We start from the raw sequence: 22307 nt of genomic DNA on the forward strand, positions 1-22307 counted from the left end.
TTGTTTGGATTAGATAGTTTGACAAAATACATTGAATTAATCATATTGGATCAAACATAAATCCTGGATCATTTACTTTTAATTCCATTAAATTGCATATTTAATTGTTATTATAAAAGTAAGTAAATGTAACTTAGACACCTTAAAATAAAGTGTAACTTTTCAAAAACAAAATAATTTCTAAGAGGCTATTTTGCAGAAATGTCGATTGGATGACATCTCACTGTTAAAATGTCTGTAAAGTATATTGATTTTGACGACTGTTACTTAAGGACTCTTCATATTATCCACCCCCAGGGAGTTGACTCTTCCCAAAATATTTGTAGTCATGTGAATTAATGACATTTTTTTCAGAGATATCTGTATCATTTTGCCCCACCCCTCCACACCCAATACAACAACTGTGTGGCACTGGAATGACAGCTGTTCCTTTAACACTATCGTGTAAAATAAATCCCAGTTCCGTCCACTACTTCTAGTTTCTTTAAATATGTTAACCCGGTTTTCTTGTTTTTAATTTCAACGTGCAGTGTGTACCTCTTTATCTATGAAATTAATCTTATTTTCACAGGCGCACAGTACTGTGATACGGAATGAGAGAGAAGCAGGAAGACTCACGAGATCTCCGAAAGCGCACGAACCGTGTGTTCGTCTTTTTCCGGAAATATCGTGAAATACCCCCGACTGCCACCGACCGTTGCTGCTGCAGCTGAACACTGAGCAGCAATCATACCAGCCCACAGGCACCTTAACATCACATTTCAGGCTATTCTTTCAGATTCCTCGCTCGTCGGAAAATACTCGTGCACTGCAAATGCAAGCCATTAAGTGTGTCGTTGTCGGCGACGGGTAAGATGTTGAAGAATAAATGCTAAAATTGCTTATTTTTGTACGGAGGTTTTCTTTTGGGGAAAAGCAATTGTTGCGAGAAGGAGCTGGGGAGTGGGGATTGTGCTTTGGCTCAGCGGATGAGTGAGATCTGCTGAGACAGAATTGAGGGTTTTATAATTATTAAACATTTTTAAATATTGCCGTGTCTTTCTTCATCATTATGGTTTAAAATTAGATCGTAATAGGCTCTGTTTAGTGACTGCTGTTTTGTTAAATATATGCTTTTACAATTGTGTGCATTTGTTCCATTTTTAAATGAATCGATGTCGTTTTAAAGTGTTGTGGCAATGATGACACATGTAAACCATGCAAACATTAAACGCGTCTCGTGCAGTGCAGAAATGAGATGCGCGTGTACAGTGGAATGGCTATGTAATGATGTCATGGTTTCACACCTACGTTACATCACTAGAGCTCCGGTGGAAATGATCGTGTGCTTGTGAGCCTCAACTTCATCGTTCACCTTTTGATAATTCATTCTTTTTTTATCAGAGCGCATCATAAAATCAACCTAATGCCTTCCTTAATTCTTAAAAAGGTATTTTTCGCGGCGATGATATACATCGAATGAAACAAACTGCATTGTAATTGGTATGCATTTGGTAGATATCAACTAGCATTTGTTTTTATGATCATTTCATTACCCATACCGGTTATTGTTAACATTAAAGTATTAGTTTTTTTTTAGTTTTTTTTATAATCATTAGATAGTTATTAGACTACAACAGTAGAATGCAATATGTACTATAAAATTTTAACAATAATAATACTAGTACTGTTTTAGCTTAAAATACATGTCAAGCAGAAAACATATTGGCCAAAGTGTTTATTATCTCTATAGTATTTGGTGTGACTTGATGTGTACTTAATTCATGGTAATAGTTAAATGCATGTGCTTAATTCATAGTTTCTTTTAGACCTTGGAGAATTAATATTAGCTGTTTCATTGTAACCATTTAAGGTTTAGTCCCTGTCTCATGATTCACGCTTTCTGTCATTTGCCATGTGAAACTCACAGCCTACTGATCTAATGACAGGAATACAAATTCAGGTTTCTAAGCCCTCACACATACTTGCTATTTTTGCCTGCTTACTGTGCTTTTGCAATTTTTTTTACGCCTTTTATTATCAGACTTCCTCACTCTTACTCTTACTCTTCCTTTCCTATTTTCTTTTTTACTTTTCACCCTGCAGCAGCATTTCCTGTCTACGCTCTTTACTCCACTTTCTGTGTAAGTGCATGCAGTGTGTGTTTATCATGACAAGAAGCTGTCACCCTGTATTCACTCCTCATCCAGCGGGGCAGTTCATTTGAGAACAGGACTGTGAATTAGTGGCTGCCAGCGTGCCATCGAGCCCAAGAGTGAATGTAACGGCTGAATGAATAACTACAGGCCTTTCTACAATTGTTTTCTTGATGTGCCGTGTATGTGCAGTCCTCGGTACTGCAGTCACACTCACCACTTAGCATGTTTTGTATTTCAGTGCCGTGGGTAAGACATGCCTGCTCATCAGCTACACCACTAATGCCTTCCCAGGAGAGTATATTCCCACAGTGTGAGTACAGTTTGATACTTTGAAACGGGAATTATTCCTGTGTGTCTCTGCTGGCCGTGTGTGTCAGTTTACTTCTGTGGATGTGTTTCTGAAATGTTCTGAAAAATCTGTGTGTGACCCTCAGATTTGACAACTACTCTGCCAATGTTATGGTGGATGGTAAACCTGTCAACTTAGGCCTCTGGGATACAGCAGGACAAGAGGACTATGATCGGCTTAGACCACTCTCCTATCCCCAAACCGTGCGTAAATATATCCGTGATTGGCTGTGTAATCCAGAGTTGAACATTTTTCTCTTTACAATTTTGACAGTGTTTTTTGTTTAGTCAAGATGCTTATTATTTTCTTTTACTCATTACTAGACTTCATTCATTATAATTTTTGGACTCACTCATGCACAGTCTGTTCTTTGCTTTGTAAATAATAACCAATAATACATTTTGGTACAGAGACTAGTTTTGTCTGTAGTTGGATCTTATTTCTTTTGAGCACTGGGCAGGGATCTGGGCATGTATCCAAATGAATTATTTGTTTGTTCAAATATACTGTATATACTGTATAATGTATATATAATGTTTTTGAAAAATATGAATCCCCCACCTTTCCTCTGTCCTTCATTATGAAAATGTACATTACCGTTCAAAGGTATGGGGCAGTTTTTTAGTTTAAATACTTTTATTCAGCAAGGATACATTAAACTGATCAAAAGTGACAGTATTTACTACTTTTATTCAGCAAGGATACATTAAACTGATCAAAAGTGACAGTATATATATATATATATATATATATTATATATATATATTTTTTTTTTTTTTTTTTTACTTAGTATTTTTGTCTTTTTTTCTATTATAAATATCTACAAATTCTTGAATCAAGATGAATTTTTTTCTTGTTTTCTAGTATAAATATCTACATGTCTTGTATTCTGTAAAAAAAAAAATCAACATTTTTTTCTTGTTTTCTAGTATAAATATCTACAAATTCTTGAATCAAGATGAATTTTGAATTTGAATTATGAATTTTTCTTACCCATGACAACAAGTTAAAAAAAATTAAAATAGTTATTTTAAGTTGTAATAACATATCTCAATATAACTGTTTTTTACTGTATTTTTTTATTAAATAAATGCAGCCTTGGTGAGCATAAAGAGCTTCTTTTAGCGCATTAATAAATCATACAGACTCCGAACATTTGAGTGGTACTGTGCTTTCTTCAAATGATAAATGATTTAAAAAGGTTATAAAAAGTGTTCAAAAATGATTATTTTGTTTTCTGACAACCTCAGCATTATATAATGCAGTGTAATCAGAAATGAATAATTGATGACTTGGATTTTCACAAAGAGTCTCCTTTGCTTTCTACAGGATGTGTTTTTAATTTGCTTCTCACTGGTGAGCCCTGCATCCTTTGAGAATGTAAGAGCAAAGGTTAGTATCCACTGAAGAATAAGAAATATTTCTTGAGCATTTGGATTCCTTAACAAGATCCACAAGCTATTAGGGTGCCAAGGTTAACCAGATTTCTCTTTGTAGTGGTACCCTGAGGTTCGCCATCACTGTCCAAACACCCCTATTATATTTGTGGTTGTTGGACTTGATCTGCGAGATGACAAAGACACGATTGAACGTCTGCGGGATAAGAAACTAGCTCCCATCACTTATCCGCAAGGGCTTGCTATGGCTAGAGAGATTGGTAAGAACGGTTTTTTATATGTATATGGTTTATTTCCTTTTTTAAAAAACTAACCTACACTGAAAACAAAATTGGTGTAGAAACAGTTTCCATTAAAAAATTGCTAGTACATTTTACAAACAATTACTAAAAATTGCTAGTGCAATTAATTAAATGAGAAAATGTAAAGTTCAAAAACTGAAATATATATATATATATATATATATATAATATATAATATATATATATATATATTATATATATTAGGGCTGTCAAATGATTAATCACGATTAATCACATCCAAAATAAAGTTTTGTTTACATAATATATGTATGTGGACAGGTATATTTATTATGTATATATAAATACACACACATAAATTATATATTTAGAAAATATTTACATGTATATACATTTATATATTTATATTCTTATATTTTTATATTATATATAAATATATTTAATATATAAACATAAATATTCTTCTTAAATATATACATGCATGTGTGTGTATTTATATATACATAATAAATATACACAGTATGCACACATATATTATGTAAACAAAACTTTTATTTTGGATGTGATTAATCATGATTAATCATTTGACAGCCCTAATATATATAAACAAAACTTTTATTTTGGATGTGATTAATCATGATTAATCATTTGACAGCCCTAATATTATATATATATATATATATATATATCAAACATACTTAAACAATCTTCGTTTACAACTTTAAAAAATTTCTATTTTGAAATCTTTGGCTTTGTAGGTGCTGTGAAGTATCTGGAGTGCTCTGCTCTTACTCAACGGGGTTTAAAAACTGTGTTTGACGAGGCCATCCGTGCTGTTTTATGTCCTCCACCTGTAAAGAAAAGGGGCAAGAAGTGTACTGTATTCTGAGCAACACGCGACTCATTTCTTCATTGATACGCCATGTAAACGGCGGGCTCTTGCTCTTCAGCTCTGCTGTTATCAACAGATAAATCCAGCTTGTGAGGTGACAAACTACAGACACATGCATTTCCATGTTGTGTCTGGTATAACAGATATATCAACATAAATATGCCAAATTTGCTTTGTTTTTATTAACCTTTGCCTTAAATTGTTGGTTTAATGTGAACATTTATTGGAAGAGAATGACATAAGGCCATGGCATCAGGATAAATAATTAGTTACTGAAGAACAAGCATAGCTAACTGTAAGGTTCTCTGCCCCGTTGCAACAAATGTTACATTTTTCAGAGCTTATTGTGTGGAAATCGTGACTATTCATATTTTATCTGCACATAACTTTCCCTTGTGGGATCTGTGAATGTGTCGGAAGATTATGTACATAGATATTTTGCGACTTTAATTTGTGGCCATAGTTAATGCTCTCACTTGAGGGGTGACGGTAAATGCATTTTGAAGTATTTTACTTTCAGCTTTTGTTGCCTGTTAAACATTTCATACTGTACCTGTGTTTTAATGTGACTACTGTATGTGATGATTTGTTAAACAATGATAGAAATATTACACACTGAAATATTAGTTTGCCTATAAAGTACTATTATTAGATACTATAAACAGAAATAATACTATATAAAATAAGCTGTAATCACAGTTGTCTGTAATGGACTACATACTGCATCTTTTTTTTACTGTATATTTTGATAGGTTTCAAACACGATGAAATGTGCCATTACTGATTCTTGTGCTGGGCTGACAAAATGTTTTAACAGTTGTAAGTGTTCAGATGATTCTTTGAAATGTTCTTTTACCTTTTAATGATTAATATTTCAATTTTAATGAGATTAAAAAATGTGTGTACGTGTGCCATTTGAGCATTTACGTTTTGTTCGTATGCATTAGCATTAGGCATTTTTGTTTTTATTGAACTAATGACTGAAAATTAAATCACTTGCACATACAGTACATAATCTCAGTCGCAGTTTCAGTTCTTGCCAAAAAAATAAATCAGTACGAGTGTGACATCATTGTGAAGGTGTGGTTGTGGCTGTTATGTGGTCTTTTATTCACTTGCTAAGTAACATCTGGATACTGTACAGCCAAAAACTCTTCAGTGTACAATATCCCTTAGTACATAACTAGACTTAACCAACACCCAAACTAAGATGAGCAGATTTCTGACATGGAAACTAGGGACATTACCTAGTTCAGTGGTAAAAATAATAATAATAATAATAATCTCACTGTTATTATCTGTAAATTAAAATACAGGAAAAAGAGATTTTTTATGTTTTTTTTTTTTTTTATTGTTGTTGTTGGTTCCACATACTATTAGTATAATTAGTAACTATTATAATGTTTGCAGTTTAAACTGACCCGAATTGGTTTTAATAAAATTCACTAAAAATCAAAGTAAAAAATCGAATCACTATTAAAAATAGTAAATATTTGAAGCATTTTAAATAGTAAAGTGGTCATTATAGTATTATATCGACAAAACTGACTTTACAAAAACCCATCAAAAATAAAATAAATATGATGACATATGATAAATAGAACTATTTAGCAAATATCTTCAGACATAATTATTAAGTATATTTAAGACAAAGTCAGAAACCCAAGCAATAAAGATGGTCGAAATATTTTACCTCATTATAACAGACGTGCACCAGTCGCTGCCTCAATATAAAATCAGCCACTCATGTTACAACGTGAACTGTAAATGAGTTTTTGTTATTATCTTATGGCCTTATTAAAAAATATATATACCACCCACATGCGTGTGGAGTGACGTCTCCGCGCTGCAAGACGTCGACCACGCGCACTCTCATGCCCCGGATGTGTTTGTGTGCTCTGTTTCTGCAGAGGAGGAGGAGATGCCACTACCCGTGCAGGTCTTTAACTTTCAGGTAAATTAGCGCCTTTAAATGCTTTCCCGTCACCTTCCACGACACGAGAGTAGCTAGAAGACGCTCACCGAGCTGAAGTGCCTCTGCTGACAGTGTCGGTTCCTCCCCTATCGCAGCCGTTGAGGGCTGTTCGCTCGTAAGTCAGAGCGGCCCTCAGGACGCGACAAGTTTAGCGACAGCGCGCCTCTCTCCGCCCGAGCAGCGGGACCGATGCAGTTTCCACAGTGAATACATCCAGTAGAGCTGTTCTGGTTTATACCCAAAGCGGTCCAGTAGGTTTTCTCAGGGTTGTGTGTGAAACACTCGGGTAGAAACTTTCTTTAGCCGGCTAAGTGTATTTAGCAAGCTATCTCGTTAGCAAGCTGCCTGTTTTTGTATCAGTTAGCTAGCCAGTGTGCTTGAAATTCAGGCTGTGTTTCAAAACATAGTACATTGTGCCTGGCTAGAACGCATTTTATGCTTCGTTTAAGTGCTCTACTACTTGATATGAGGCTGTAAAATACTGTCTAGGTAGTCTGCTCACTAGGTTTGAGACACAGCCTTCATCGTTTGCTCGCAGAGGTTAATACAGAGCACTGAATATTTCAATTTAAGCCTAGTTTTCTTGACCAAAATGATTAAACGCTGAGGAGCTGCTCATATTTTATTGAGCAGTATTTCAATTTTAGAAACCGTAGTTAGATTCAGTTCTATTAGACTGTCATTTATGAGCGTGTGCATTAAAATGTAGTTAATCAAAGAATGACAGACCAGGACATTTAATGCAGTGTTATGTAATCTTAAAATAAAATTTTGGGTGTTGGAAAGTTTTTGTGGTAACCGCTTATTCAAGATTGGTGGACTAGTGCTGTTTTAACCAAAATGTTTGACTAGTAAGATCAGATTTGGTGGGGACGTGTCTTTTGTGGTTATGAATCTGCTTCAAAATGTTGCATGTAAGAAGCCGATGTGTACTTGTTGCTGCCGCTTTTTTCATCTAATGAATATCTTTAAACCCTCACTTCTAAAGTTTGAAACATTCTTCAGTTTGTTTGGTTTGTATTTATGTATTCATTTCAACAGCTTTGACTTGTTTTTGTCTCGGAGGTGCTTCCACCCCAGTGTGATCTTATAAGCATCCTCCTTCTTGCAGGAGTATTTTCAGTCAGGTCAGCAGGATGCTGAAGGGCAGGTTCAGGGCAGGCTCAGGGAAAGCTTGAATTGGCCAGTCAGATCAGCCTCGTCCTCATGGGTAGAGCTGAATGGTCAAAGCAGCGTGTCTGATCTGTTCATGGATTTTACTTCCGGGTTCAGTGTGTACAGCTCAAGCTCCTCATCGTACTCACTGGAGGTAACCACACAATGAAGGCAGATAGGATGTGAGGCCATTGGAAAGCCTTGGAGCTGTCACTCAGTGTTGTGGTATTATGTTTTTCTTTCCACACAAGATTTGTTTGGTGGTAAGGATATTGGTTCCTCGATGTCCAGTTTTGAACACATTCCTCCAGAGTTAAACATGGTGTTTCCTGTATTAACAGGGGTCTGTAGAGCCCATGCAGATAGATGCTGACCCTCAGGAAGACCAGCAGAATGCGCCTGACACCAACTATGTTGTGGAAAACCCGACATTGGTATGTATCGTTGTATACAACTGTGTACTCTCTTCCTTACGCTGTTCGCTATTATAAATCATCAGTTTCTTATTTTGGAAGAATTTTTAATAAATTATCATGCAGCATCCAAATTCTCTTGTTGTTTTGATCATTTTCAGAATCACAGAAAAAGTTGTACTTTTTTTGGTAGAGATTCCGACTAATAACCAGTAAATGGCTGATAGTAAAATTATATATTGTAATAATTTGATATTAAAAATAAAAAACATACAACTTTAAATGCTACATGGGGTTTTGGGGATCACAGCATTATAATTTAAAGTACAAAAGATTTTCCTTTTGAGATTTGCTAAAGATGCATTTGATATTAAATTATTAATGTCATTTGTATTTACCTCAGTGTTATTTAATATTGTTTATTTATTGTTATAGCATTTATTAATATTTAAAATTTGTAGGTTTTTTTTTTATACTTTCACATTTAATTTTAATGTTAGTTTAAGTTTTAGTTATTTTGTTGTGCTTTTGTGATTTTTATAAGTTTTTATTTTTAATATTTCCATTTAGCTTTAATTTATTTTTATTAAAGTTTTAGTAATTTAAAGTACTTGTATTTAGCTTCCATGGCAACATATCTATGTTTAGTTTTTTGTTGTTGTTTTTCATCTGAAATTGATACTTTATTTCAGCTTTATTACAATTAACAAAACTATTTTTATAGTTTTTGTTTAAACGGTAACAATACTGCTTCAGCATTGCCATCATCTAATGCTCATTTAATTTAAGTATAAAAATTTGGGAAATGAGCACCTGTCATATTGTTTGACCATCAATATAGTGCTGATATATGATGATGAACTGAGAGCTGACTTCATTTTTGCACAGGATCTAGAGCAGTATGCCTCCAGTTACAGTGGGCTGATGAGGATCGAGAGGCTGCAGTTTATTGCAGACCACTGCCCCCAGCTACGAGTGGAAGCACTGAAGATGGCCCTGTCCTTTGTCCAAAGAACCTTTAATGTTGATGTCTACGAAGAAATCCATCGCAAACTCACTGAAGCCACAAGGCAATTCAAGTTCATTTCTTTTATACAACCAAACATGGAAATATTACATGCATGACTTTGAATAAGTTTGTACTTAAAATATTTGTCGACACAGGGATGTGCAAGGTGTCCCAGATGCGGTACCGGAGGGGGCAGTTGAACCCCCTCCTCTCGACACAGCCTGGGCAGAATCCACCAGGGAAAAAGCCCTGCTCAAACTGGAGAAGCTGGACACCGACCTTAAGAACTACAAGGGAAACTCCATCAAAGAAAGCATAAGGTAAGGCCAGACTGAATGTCTGTCATTTTTTATTGTCTGTGATGCTGTGCCTGTTTTTTTTACATCTGCATGTGTTCAGGAGGGGTCATGATGACCTTGGAGATCACTATCTTGACTGTGGTGACCTCAGCAATGCCCTGAAATGCTACTCCCGAGCCAGAGACTACTGCACTAGCGCCAAGCATGTCATCAACATGTGTCTTAATGTAATCAAGGTATGGGCTTGTTGTCTTCCCTGACCATCAACTGATGTGTTTAATGATGATACAATATTCATGAAAGAGCATGTTTGCATGTTTTTTTTTTATTGCTTAAAGCTTAATTTCAAGCATAAAATCTCAAAAATATTCATGAAAGAGCATGTTTGCATGTTTTTTTTACGGTTATGAATCTTTTTGCCAAGCATAAAATCTCAAAAAAAATTTTTTCTAACAACTGATCCAAACACCCTTAATATTTTATAGGTTAGCGTTTACCTCCAAAACTGGTCCCATGTACTTAGCTATGTCAGCAAGGCTGAATCCACTCCAGAGATAGCAGAGGTAGGAGCAACCTTTCATTCTGGTTTACTAAGCTGAGAAATGTCAAAAGAGAATGAATATTCTATTATATTCATATACTATTATAATTTTTGTGTATCTCTGCAATCTAGCAACGAGGAGAGAGAGATAGTCAAAACCAAGCTGTTCTAACCAAACTGAAATGTGCTGCAGGCAAGTACTTTATTGGTATTTCAAGTATGTGAAGTTTTTTTTATCTTTGAAATGTAGACATATGCTGAATTATTATTTTAGTCTGTTTTTTACAATGTGTATACATACTCAATGTATTAACAATTTATATATATATATGTGTGTACATATATGTGTGTATGTATATATGTGTGTGTGTGTGTGTGTTTATTTATTTCATGAGTAATTTTTATTATTATTGTAGTCACATTTTTGTCAATTCCTGAGATTTGTACAGTAAGTCATGTGAAACTGGTTTTGACCTTTCTTGTGATTTGATATTATCATCTCTCTCGTGACAATAGGATTGGCAGAGCTTGCCTCAAGAAAGTATAAACCGGCTGCCAAGTGCTTCCTGCAAGCCTCCTTTGACCACTGCGACTTCCCTGAGGTTGGTGTCATTTTCAGCTTTGTTCTAAAGCCACACCAGATATTTCTAATAATACCGTTGAAGATAAATTAAAGATTAAAGATACAGTGTGTAATGAGATGCTCTGTTTGCTATCTAGCTAATTTCCCCCAGTAATGTAGCAGTGTACGGGGGCATGTGTGCCCTGGCTACATTTGACAGACAGGAACTGCAGCGAAATGTCATCTCAAGCAGGTGAACTTTTTTGCACCTTCAAACTAGGTGCTCTAATTAACACGAGAGGTAGATTGTTACTGGTTACATATGGATAAAACCTCATTGATTTTAATTTTTCTCACCCTTTGTTTTTTTTTTTTTAGCTCCTTTAAATTATTTTTAGAGTTGGAACCACAAGTCCGTGATATTATCTTCAAGTTTTACGAGTCAAAGTATGCATCCTGTCTGAAAATGCTGGATGAAATGAAGGTAAGTTTATTGATGTGTGCTGAGTTGCTAGGTCTTGATTTAGCAAAGTTTCAGACACGGATTCTTTCTGTTGTCGTTTTTGTTGGGATGTTATGATTCACAAATGTTTTATTTTATGTGTTGTAGGATAATCTCCTCCTAGACATGTATCTGGCCCCTCATGTAAGAGCACTGTACACACAAATCAGGAACAGAGCCCTCATACAGGTACGTAAAGAGATATATGCTTTGGGTCTATGAATTTTATTTAGTTGCCGAACTTTGACTTCTTCTTCATCTGATTCCTTCAATGGAATAGTTGATCCAAAAATGATAACAGGATGAGTAAATGATGACAGAATCTTCATTTTTGGGTGAACTATCCCTTTAAATCAGTAGAATTCACAACAGCAGTGTTCCTTACGTTCTCAAAACTTTTGCAAGCCATATTGAGACATGCACATGATCAGTGAGCATCAGGTCATCCCTGTTTTTAAGCCCTGCTTGATATAATTATATTGATATGGAATGCTGAATGTGAGTTAGAGTTAAAAGTGTAATGGCCATAAGATAATATTGACTCCTAAAGTATTAACATAGTCGCACTTTTGTGACCAATTGATTAACTTTGTCTTGTATTTCCCACGGGCAGTACTTTAGCCCCTATGTGTCAGCAGACATGAACAAAATGGCCGTGGCCTTTAATACCACAGTGGCAGCTCTGGAGGATGAACTGACCCAGCTGATCCTGGAGGGCCTGATCAATGCTCGTATCGACTCCCACAGCAAGGCAGGACTACACTCTCTCGTTTGTCACCCTGACACTTCTTTTTCTGGAACAATGTTCCCTTTTCTTGTTGCTAAGATAAAATACTTTGGCTGATTTTTGTATCAATACCTTTCAGCATTGACTGAATTATATTTCTAATCCACTTTTCTCTTGCTTTGTCATTAAGCACCTTACCTTAAATAAAACATGCCATATTGCCTTTCTGCGTAAAACACAGGACTGTTCTAGAAACAGGCTTTGGTGAAGATTTTGCATTAAAACTTGAGTTTCACCTGTGAATTGAAAACTGTGTTTGTAGATCCTGTATGCCAGGGACGTGGATCAGAGAAGCACAACCTTTGAGAAGTCTCTACAGATGGGCAAAGAGTTCCAGAGACGAGCGAAAGCCATGATCCTGCGGGCAGCTGTGCTTCGTAACCAGATACACGTCAAGGTAACAGGGTCCCCAGGGTAACGTGTCCTCGCTCTGCTCTGCTCTTCACCTCACCATCACCTGACCATCTCCTTCCCCTCAGCATGAGTGTCTCAGAGCTTCTTTGTATTTCTGAGTCACTGTCAAAGCACTGCTGTTATTAAAGCAGTAACACATCTGAGGATGCTGTGAGATGAAGCGGTTTTCTTCACATTGATGTGACTCGTATAAAGTTGCCTCAGCTGTATTACTGCACTTATAAGCAAACTGCATGTGAGCTTTGTTGCACTAAGTGAATGTTAAATTAATATTCTTGGTTCCTTTTAGGCTAATCTCAATTGACAGCACTTGTATCTCTCATTTTCTTTGAAAAAAAGTAAAGAAATCTGGGTCACAGTGAGGCACTTGCAATAGAAATGAACGAGGCCAGTCCGAAAAAAGTACTTGCTGTTTTAGCAGTATAACCAAAAGAAGCAGACAATATGTGTCTGTTAAATTACATTTGTTCAAAAAAAAAAAAAATATGGGGTCACTAAGAATAGTATGCTGTTCTTTTGAATTTTCTATCCACCAGAGAATCCTGAAAAAATGTATCAATGTTTCCACTAGTTTTAAATATAAAGAGTCACAACTGGTGTCCCGTCGAACATGTCTGTGTTTTTACCTATATATATATCAGCAAACTCAGTGATCCTCTACTATCCCGTATGCGAATGTCTGTGATTGCAGGTGATATTTTTATTTATGGCCAACGTGAATTACCGTATATATATGATATATATTTGCTTCCCGGCAAAGAAATAATATATAAAAAAATATAAAACCAAGAGCCAAATCACGTAAATGTATATATTGGCTATTGTAATCTCAGCATCAGGTAAGATTAACGTTACTCACGTTTATGCACTCAGTTACATATGTTTTAATTACAGATGTACTTTTATGAAAATTAAAAATGGGTTTAGCCTATACAAAAAACTAATTAAACTAAAGAAACCACACATTAACATGGTTTTGCTATATAGCCATTTAGTTTTTTAGTATTTATTGTGTAATAATACTAATGGTAATCAATCCGAATGACTAACGTTATATGCAATGCATAAGAGCGCGCGTGATCTCTGTGAGCCCAGATGCACAAAAAACAGACCCTCCCACCTCTGTAATAAACACGAAGATGTCCCGTCCGAATTGGTACATGAAAATTGCAGACGTCAGGTGGTAAGAATCGAAACTCAAACGTAGTTTAGAAAACTAGTCCCGTCCGAATAGTGCTAATGTTTCCACTTAAATATAAAGAGTCACAACTGTGTTCAACATTTTTTTTATATATATATATATAGATAATAATAAGAAATGTTTCTCGATCAGCAAATCAGCCTATTAGGATGATTTCTGAAGGATCATGTGACACTGAAGACTGGAGTAATGATGCTGAAAATTTTGCTTTGACATTAGAGGAATAAATTATTAAATAAAATATATTTAAAAAAAATTGTAAATGATCATAAAAATTGTTGTCATAAATATAGTCATTGTTGCTGATATGTTTGTTTTAAATATATTGTTTGTTGTTATAATGATTGTTGTTTATAATTTATTGAAATTTTTTGAAACGTTAATATTTTAATAAGCAGCCTTGATGAGCATGAGAGACTTCTTTTAAAACATTAAAATACTTACCCTAAACGTTTGAATGGTATTGTGTATATACAATTTTACAATTGTTGCAAAGACAGCATAGCTTAAACCCTTTATAGCTAAAACAATAAACAAATGTTTATTGAAGAATTAATGTAAGTGCTTTAAAAAATAAGCTATGGATTAGCCCCATTTGCTTCCATTGTAAGTGCCTCTCCAGAACCTCAAATTTGCATTATTTTTCCTTTTATATAGTCTTTTTTTTTTTTTATCAACATTATGCCACAAATGCTGTCGATTGAGCTTAATTTGTATTGAACCTGGAATTTTGTATTAAATCAATCCACTATTGCATTTAGGCAATCAACTAGATGCAAGTTGCTTTAATATGAGTGGAAAAACTGTAAGCTCTGAGATCTTGAGTTTCTGTTCCCTGAGAAAGAGCTATATAAGAATACCCCTAGTCTTCATCTGTCATACTTCACCAACACCAGCATGTTTTTCCCTCTCAATCTGTTTTTCCCGCTCTACATGATGCTTCTCACTGATCCCTTTCATTCCTTTCACAGTCCCCTCCAAGAGAAGGCAGTCAAGGGGAGCTCACACCTGCCAACAGCCAAACACGAATGAGCACCAATATGTGAAGGCTCGACCAGATGCCTCTCCTAGGAAAGTACACGGGGCCACTGCCGCATCTAAGGCCCCCGTTTAGAAATCAAATATTTCCCTGCTGAAGAGAGAAAAATCACAATCTAAAGACTTTATTTAAGTTGGGAAGAAGATATCTGTTGTCTGTATTAAAGACACGCACACCCTGTTGCTCCAATGAAAAGGAAAAAAAAAGATAAAAAGAGAAATGCGGCACTTAAGCTGTACTGACCTGTTGTTCTTTGTAAAGGATGCACTTTCCTCTGTATCTTGTGACAAACCTTGATTACACATTGAGAAACCTCATCACAAAACATGCTTTTAAAATAAACATACATTCAAAAAGATGCTTCTTTCTCCATGTGTTTCTGATGCTGCAGTCGGAAATGCAATTAGACTGATCTGAACACTTTCAGCAACTGCAGCACCCTCTGTTTAATAACATTTAGTTATTTCTCTGTTGTACTGTGTTCTGCTGTTTAAGTAAGATTGTTACTCCAGTGAATCATCATCAGCTGCTCGGTGACCTTCAACGAAGGTAGATTTTATTTGCTTTTATGGCCTTGAATAAACGATACCTAGAAACGTTTAAAAACGATTCCGTTTTTTGGTCGTATTATTAGAAAAGGAGAAAGGCAACTTTGAACACTTGAAAATTTATTTGAGCTAAATTTCTAAAATGTTTGAACAATACTAAACCCAAGGAACTGAGGAGGAAAAAACAAAACATCCACACAGAACAGCCACAGATCAGTACACACATTTACATTTAGAGACTCATTCAAGGGTGCTTCTGAGCAACTGTCCCACATCACATTAAGAATAAGGCACTGAGTTGAGTCCTGATGCTCTAAAGTACTGTGTAAAAAAACAACATATTGCCCTATAATGAAAAGAAAATGTCATTAAGTTGAACCAAAGTTTTATTACAACTGCACACCTTTTTGAAACACTAAAAGAATGAAGATAAAAGGCAGTACAATAATAGCAATTATAGTGTAAGGCATCTGAATCTGACAACATCTTTAAAAACAAAAAAATTATTTACTGGGTCAGGAATCTTTGTAGTGTAACCATCCTCATCTCTAGAATAAATGTCAGTATGTGTGTGTGAAACAGTCACATGATCAAAACCGCACAGGAAAGTAAGTAGAGGTCTCGGATTAAAAATGAATTTATATACATGTTCCAAAAAATAAAAACAACGTAAAAATGCATTAAAAGTCAAAGATGTTTGAGTGTGGTTGCAACATACAACTATGCCCAATCTTTCATTTTGGAAGACAATAAATATAGTAAAAATACAGTTTGAGTTAAGATGTCCATCAGTGTATTGGTGTACTTCCACCGAACGTCCGGAAATAAAAGTCCAGCTCCTCTAATCTTAGGTGAGCAGGGAGCTGTACAGGATTGTGCATTCAGAGCGGCTGCTTCATATACCACGTTCCCAGCAATTATCAAAATATTCTACTCTAATAAACCATCTTAAATTATTAAGACTATTGAACTATTCACCCCACAGTGGTCCAGAAAGTGAAAGACTCTACAAATGATCTAGTGTAAGTAACAGTAGCACTGATCTTTCCATGTCTTTTTCTTTGCATGTTTAGTTCATTTGGTGTCATATGGATCTAAGTCACACATCAACAGTGAAAAACCAGGTTTGGCCACAAATGCAGTCTTGTACTTCTAATTCAGTGCAGCAATGTTAAGTGGTAAACCAGTTCAATGTGTTTTCAGATGTCACTGTTGTCCATATCAAGTACACAGTCTGCTTTACAGTGGATCATGGGCTGCAGTGGAAACTGTCTGACTGGTGGGATTCCCATTGGTCAGCCCACCACCTGTATCGGAGTTAGACTGTTTTAAAGCCTTGGTTTTGAATCTCAATCCATGGCCTGTAACCCAACAATGAACAGAGAGCAAACAGTTAGTCTTATAGAAGAGGTAGGACATTACAAGTCACATTCAGATACATGCTGCTGGTAAGGAGATTATATCAGAACAACAGTGTTTTCATTTAAACATTCTTAGAAGTTAATGTAACTTCCTATTAGGCTCAATATTTACACAATGATAATATATCTATATATCTATATATATATATATAATATATATATATATATATATATAATATATATATATATATATATATATATATATATATATAATGCAAATGAAATTCTAATGCTCCATTCCTTACAGTATTAAATCACTAAACATCTCCAAACTAACTTGTTCACTTTTTGTGAGTATTACTGATCAAGTCAGAGTGAAACAGCTGCTTGATATACAGTACTAACCCGGACAATCAGCCACTTCCTTGAAAGCCTTCCTCTTGCAGCAGCTGCGGCACAAGTTGAACACACATTTATTCCCCTGTTGAGGGTGTAGAGTAAAATTAAATTTAACTTGTGTACATCCGTGAATTTAAGAGTTTTAAAAAGCACATGAAATGGTTCTGTAAACACTTCAAAAATATGAGTACATTATACCATTATTAAAATCATCAGATGAAAGAAAAGAATCAAAAATCTTACTTTAGGGTTTCCACATTGCTCACACTTGATGTATTTTGCTGCAGAACACAAGGATGCAAAGGCAATGTTATTGACCTTAATCAATATTCGTTAGCCAAAATCTTAATGATAATATACTACCCTTTAAAAGTAAAATAGAAAATAATATTTTTATTGAGAAAGGACACATTAAATTGATCAAAAGTGACAGTAAAGACGTTTATAGTGTTACAAATGATTTCTATTTCAATTTTAGTATCCAGAAAAAAATGTTTCAGTTTCCACAAAAATATGAAGCAGCAACTGTTCCCAACATAGATAAGAAGAAATATTTCTTGATCAGCATATTAGCATTATTCTTGAAGGATCATGTGACACTGACCACAAACTTCTGAAAGGTAGTGCATGTCTAATAAACTAATAAACATTTTTTTCATATAATTTTTTTGTCATTTCATTTCCTTTTTCTATGTTATTATTGGAAGGTTACAATAATGTGCACTGTGCCATCAATCTCACTTAAAGGCCTTATTAGGTCAGTGGGCTTTGGGAAACATTGGGAAAAGATTTATCCTTACGTTTCAGCTCTGGACAGAAGTTCTTGTGGGGGTTGCGGGCTTTCTTCTTCTGCTTGTTCTTGGAGAGCGAGTCGTTGGGTCCATCGCTGTCCTCCAGCGCCCTCTTTACACTCACAGCTTTGGTTTCTGATGCTTTCTGCCCATTTTCAGTGTTTGGATCCTTGGGCCTGCAAAATATACCAGCTTCACAATCACGTTCCAATGTTATATTCAAACTAGTTCATCATGGACAGAAATGATTTCTTTGAACCTTGGCTTTTGCAAAGATTATGACTGATATTATACTGTTTTCCTGAGACCACAGAAATACTATAACTGTGATGGTTTCTATATATTCACACAATCTGAAAACATGTCCTCACGGTGGTCTGATGTAGGGTTGACAGATCCAGTGAGGGAAGGGAAGTCCAGTCCGAGTCCATTCTGATTCATCTTTAGCCATCTCCTCCTGTAACAGTGAAACAAGCAACTGCTTCAGAAAATTCAACTCTCTCATAAGCTTTATAAACATTTCTGTCTGAAGAAAGGACTATGATGGCTACTATGATAATCAACAAAGTTCCTTTACCTGGCAACGTTGTTTCAGCTGTCTGTTGACCTCTGCAATCCCAGCTACGTTTTTTGCTTTGGCCAGCTCCTCCCTCAGGTCTTGATGTATCTGTAAGCTGTTGTAATAAAAAGACATACAATTCACCAGTCATCACTTTTGAATGATAGTATTCAATGAACTCTCTCTATTCATTAAGTGAATAAAATCTCAAGCAACAAGCATCAAATGTGAAGGAACTGACGTGTGGTGCCACAGTTTGAAGACGTGAGCACGGACGCAAGACAGACTGCAGGGTGGGTGTTTCTCCACAACCTCCAGGTACTCCTCAGCCATCTCCCACACAGGTGGACTACGGCCTTCAAACAGAGCAGGATTTTGGAGATTCCCTTCTGTAAATGTAATGAGTTCATACTGGTCTATTACTGCATTAGGAAATATCTATCAGAGTGGCAGTCTTTCTGTACAAGCGTGTTTGTATGCATTACCTGCACTCATGACCCCATGTACTCCAGTCTCCTCCATGCATCGCTGAACATCGCTCAGGTGCTGGATGTTTCCGTTGGCGAAAATGGGAATGTTTACAGCCTCCCTACACAAACACAATAAAAGGTACACCATCGGGACAAAACCCTAAGAACAGTCAGCACCAGAAGCAAGTGTTGCCTCTCTTACCGTACAGCTGTGATGTGCTTCCAACTTGCAATGCCCGTCAAAGCCCCCTTTTGATCTTTAGTTCTCCCATGAACTGTGAGGAGCTATAAAAACATGTTAAAGATACCGAACCATCAGCAGCTGGTTCAAGAATATATGATGTAGTTTACAGCTGGTATAAAAACATTTACAGATCAATTCCAGGTTGGAAAGACGTAAGGCTCACTCCCTCACATGGGCTCCTAGGTTGCTCCATGTGCACTTTAGATAAAAGTATCTGCTATATGATACGCAAGGGGAACACTTTACCTGGCATCCAGCCTTTTCCAGCATTTTGGCATACTTCACGGTTTTCTCAATCTCTGGGAAGACCCGGATTTTGCAAGTAATGGGCACAGAGAGTTTTTCATCGGCCAGTTTAACTGTAAACGACGGCACCTGAATGAGACACATTCTCTACGTGGTTCACATCTGCACTGAGCTGCTAAAATAAGACAACTTACTCATTTTCTCTAGAAGGTCCCACTCGTCCTGAAGAAACACACCATAATGGCCTAGGAGAGAATTTATAGATGAGCCGTAATGGGAAAACATTTTGCTAAAATGTGAAATTTCAGTGAATAAATAAAGCAAATATTATTAGAACCAAACTTCATGTTAAGATTTTTTTCTAATGTTTTTAAAGAGGTCTCTTATGCTCACTAAGGGTGTATTTATTAAACTAATCCCAAGTGAAAAACCTGCACTTCCATAATATACTTAAAGTGCTCTTTTTTTCCACATTAGTTTTGTGTCCCAAAATGCACTCACTGTAGATGATCTTAAGTATATCTTAAGAGGTACTAAAGAATAATGTTTAGTATATTAAGTACAAAATTAGTGCGCGAAAATAGAGCACTTTTAAGTACATTATGGAAGTTTTTTTCACCTTAGAATTCTGGTAAACATTATTACAATTTAAAAGAATACATTTTTAGATATTTTAATACATTTCAAACATAATTTATTCCTCTGATGGCAAAGCTTAATTTCAGCATCATTACTCCAGTCTTCAATGTCACATGATCCCTACAGAAATCATTTTAATATGCTGATTTGATGCTTGAGAAAGATTTCTAATGATCAATGTTGAAATCAGTTGTGCTGGTAATATATTTGTTGGAATAATAATTGCAACACTGTCATTACTGTTTTTACGCTCACTTTTGATTAGTTTACTGCATCATTTTTGGAAAAAAACATCTTATGAATGGTGGTTTATCTCTCACGTAGCTGAGTTTTGGTACCTCTTTTTGCAATCATCTGAGGGCAACCCAAATTCAGATCGATGGCGTCACAGTAATCCTGGGCGAGTAGAGCAGCCTGGATAAACACCTCTGGATCATTGGCACAGAACTGTAAGAAGACACCAGTGAATAACTCACACAGTCCTCTCTGTCACCTCAAGGGGCTTACTGATGCCGAACGAGATGGAGCCCACCTGTGCGATGAGGGGTCGGTCCTCCTGGTTGACCTCGCTGTACAGGTTCTCTCGGCGGTAGTTGGCATCCCTGACGAACACCTGTGCGTGCAGCATGGGCGTGTAGCAGAGCTCTGCTCCGTGTCTGCGGCTCAGGAGCCTCCAGGCCAGCTCGCTCTGCTCCACCATGGGCGCCACCACATAGCGCGCACCCTTCAGAGTGCTCCTCCAGAACTCGAACCCACGGGGTTTCGCCATGCTGCCTGCAGCCAGAGCTGGGCAGTAACTGATTACATGTAATCTGGATCACCTAATCAGAGTACACACATTAAGTACATTTAAAAGTACTCGTAGACAGACTAGCGTTGGTTATTTTTGTGGATTACATGCCTAACGTTAACATTAACATAACACGTTAGTGTTATTAGGAGTCATTTGGATCTGTCGTTCATCACTAAACACTTTGGAAAGGTGTTTCATAGCAAAAGAAACTAAGAGTCTGGGACCACGGAATGATTTGTGTTACATATCTGAAGAAATAACGTGTGAAGGACAATCACATTGACAGAGCTGAACTAGAAGATGTCGTTAGCTGTCATTCTTTTGAAACAGACTGTATTGAGAGCAAAATACTTACAGTGGCGTATGATCCTGCCACAGACAGCAGCGGCAGCAGCGCTATGCGGCACATGAAGTGTTGTGTGTGCAGCGGTGAAATACATCCGTGAGGAAACGATTAACCTACTGATTCATTCCGGGGACCAGATCTGTTTTATACAGTCTATGGACGAGGTACAATATATCACACTGTTTGGACGTGGGTTGTAAATTATGTTTTTGTTCAAATGTAAAAATCAGTCATGTTATCTTTAGAGTGTATAGATATATTCCTTGTATGTGGTCGTGTTCGTAAAGGCTACGCAACATCCATATTTGCCGCAGATCAATGGAAAGGTATTCAGTAATCTCAAATATAAAATCTTAAAAACCTGTTTTCTTTCGATTTCTCATTCAACTATTTACAGATTAGGTGAAATAATAAATTTACGTCCATACTGTAGTTGACCACTAGATGTCAGTGTTGACCTGATCAGTTTGTAGGCATACGCTCTGTTCAGTCTCTTTCTTTCTAAGCCGTTTTCTGTCCTGCGTGTGTTACCATGAGTTCACGATTAGCTATTAAAAGGATACAGGATGTTTAGATGACCTAAGAATATAAATAAGACAACGTTTTAATAAAGATTAAGTAGGCCTACCACATTGTTTGGTAAACAAACAAAAGTAAAAACAAATATATACACAGATACAGACGCACACATGTTAGGTTTCCATGTTTTAGTCCTGTTGGGTTTTTATATTGTACTAACTGTATTTTCTGTCCCCTCACCCTAACCCTACCCCTCACAAGAACTGCTAGCATTTTAAGATTTTCAAAAAACTTAATTCTGTATCATTTATAAGCTTGTTTCCTCATGGGGACCAAAAAATGTCCCCCCAAGAACAAGAATTTTGGATATTGCCATCTTTGTGGGGAAATTTTGTCCCCATAATGTGGGGTATAACTGATCAACACACACACACACACACACACACTTATTTGCTATTT

At 36.1% G+C, this 22307-nt stretch overlaps 3 protein-coding genes across 7 annotated transcripts; 2 read left to right on the plus strand and 1 right to left on the minus strand.

Moving 5' to 3' along the window:
• The first annotated feature begins 663 nt into the window (after positions 1-663).
• LOC109045321 (ras-related C3 botulinum toxin substrate 3-like) lies at positions 664-6108 on the plus strand. The gene is made up of 6 exons (XM_042719911.1): positions 664-849; positions 2377-2448; positions 2573-2690; positions 3817-3879; positions 3985-4144; positions 4903-6108. The coding sequence occupies exons 1-6, from the start codon at positions 815-817 to the stop codon at positions 5031-5033; spliced, it is 579 nt and encodes a 192-aa protein (XP_042575845.1). The 5' UTR covers positions 664-814; the 3' UTR covers positions 5034-6108.
• Positions 6109-6852: 744 nt separating this feature from the next.
• LOC109059149 (COP9 signalosome complex subunit 1) lies at positions 6853-15291 on the plus strand. Of its 4 annotated transcripts, none has more exons than XM_042719912.1 (14): positions 6853-6990; positions 8508-8600; positions 9468-9649; positions 9744-9908; positions 9988-10123; positions 10373-10450; positions 10561-10621; positions 10945-11030; positions 11149-11243; positions 11369-11474; positions 11601-11681; positions 12106-12243; positions 12542-12693; positions 14866-15291. In XM_042719912.1, exons 1-14 carry the CDS (start codon positions 6958-6960, stop codon positions 14924-14926), a joined length of 1467 nt encoding a protein of 488 aa, XP_042575846.1. In that variant the 5' UTR covers positions 6853-6957; the 3' UTR covers positions 14927-15291. The 4 variants fall into 4 exon arrangements, with proteins under 4 accessions (XP_042575846.1, XP_042575848.1, XP_042575847.1 ...); XM_042719914.1 differs by having other exon boundaries at positions 6854-6990; positions 12542-12676; XM_042719913.1 differs by lacking the exon at positions 6853-6990 and adding an exon at positions 7916-8429.
• A 293-nt stretch (positions 15292-15584) lies between these two features.
• LOC109045390 (tRNA-dihydrouridine(16/17) synthase [NAD(P)(+)]-like) lies at positions 15585-21492 on the minus strand. 2 transcript variants are annotated; one of them, XM_042719916.1, is made up of 14 exons: positions 21339-21492; positions 20723-21011; positions 20529-20637; positions 19746-19796; positions 19552-19664; positions 19264-19346; positions 19077-19180; positions 18833-18980; positions 18610-18706; positions 18404-18489; positions 18042-18208; positions 17485-17522; positions 17248-17323; positions 15585-16842 (listed from the first exon to the last, which is right to left on the minus strand). In XM_042719916.1, exons 2-14 carry the CDS (start codon positions 20957-20959, stop codon positions 16721-16723), a joined length of 1431 nt encoding a protein of 476 aa, XP_042575850.1. In that variant the 5' UTR covers positions 20960-21011; positions 21339-21492; the 3' UTR covers positions 15585-16720. The 2 variants fall into 2 exon arrangements, with proteins under 2 accessions (XP_042575850.1, XP_042575852.1); XM_042719918.1 differs by having other exon boundaries at positions 16705-16842; positions 17248-17291.
• Positions 21493-22307: the final 815 nt, after the last annotated feature.

Source organism: Cyprinus carpio, chromosome B3 (assembly GCF_018340385.1).
Source record: "Cyprinus carpio isolate SPL01 chromosome B3, ASM1834038v1, whole genome shotgun sequence".
NCBI lineage: Eukaryota > Metazoa > Chordata > Actinopteri > Cypriniformes > Cyprinidae > Cyprinus > Cyprinus carpio.

Bases quoted from the DNA above. Each gene is read 5' to 3' on its own strand.
- LOC109045321 (XM_042719911.1), top strand. From the start codon at position 815: ATGCAAGCCATTAAGTGTGTCGTTGTCGGCGACGG. The intron at 2,691-3,816 runs GTGCGTAAATAT...TGCTTTCTACAG, and splicing joins CACTCTCCTATCCCCAAACC to GATGTGTTTTTAATTTGCTT. The intron at 3,880-3,984 runs GTTAGTATCCAC...TTCTCTTTGTAG, and splicing joins TTGAGAATGTAAGAGCAAAG to TGGTACCCTGAGGTTCGCCA.
- LOC109059149 (XM_042719915.1), top strand. From the start codon at position 8,261: ATGGATTTTACTTCCGGGTTCAGTGTGTACAGCTCAAGCTCCTCATCG. The intron at 8,601-9,467 runs GTATGTATCGTT...ATTTTTGCACAG, and splicing joins TTGTGGAAAACCCGACATTG to GATCTAGAGCAGTATGCCTC. The intron at 10,124-10,372 runs GTATGGGCTTGT...AATATTTTATAG, and splicing joins TGTGTCTTAATGTAATCAAG to GTTAGCGTTTACCTCCAAAA.
- LOC109045390 (XM_042719916.1), bottom strand. From the start codon at position 20,959: ATGGCGAAACCCCGTGGGTTCGAGTTCTGGAGGAGCACTCTGAAGGGT. The intron at 20,638-20,722 runs GTGGGCTCCATC...GTCTTCTTACAG, and splicing joins ACCGACCCCTCATCGCACAG to TTCTGTGCCAATGATCCAGA. The intron at 19,797-20,528 runs GTACCAAAACTC...ATTCTCTCCTAG, and splicing joins TCAGATGATTGCAAAAAGAG to GCCATTATGGTGTGTTTCTT.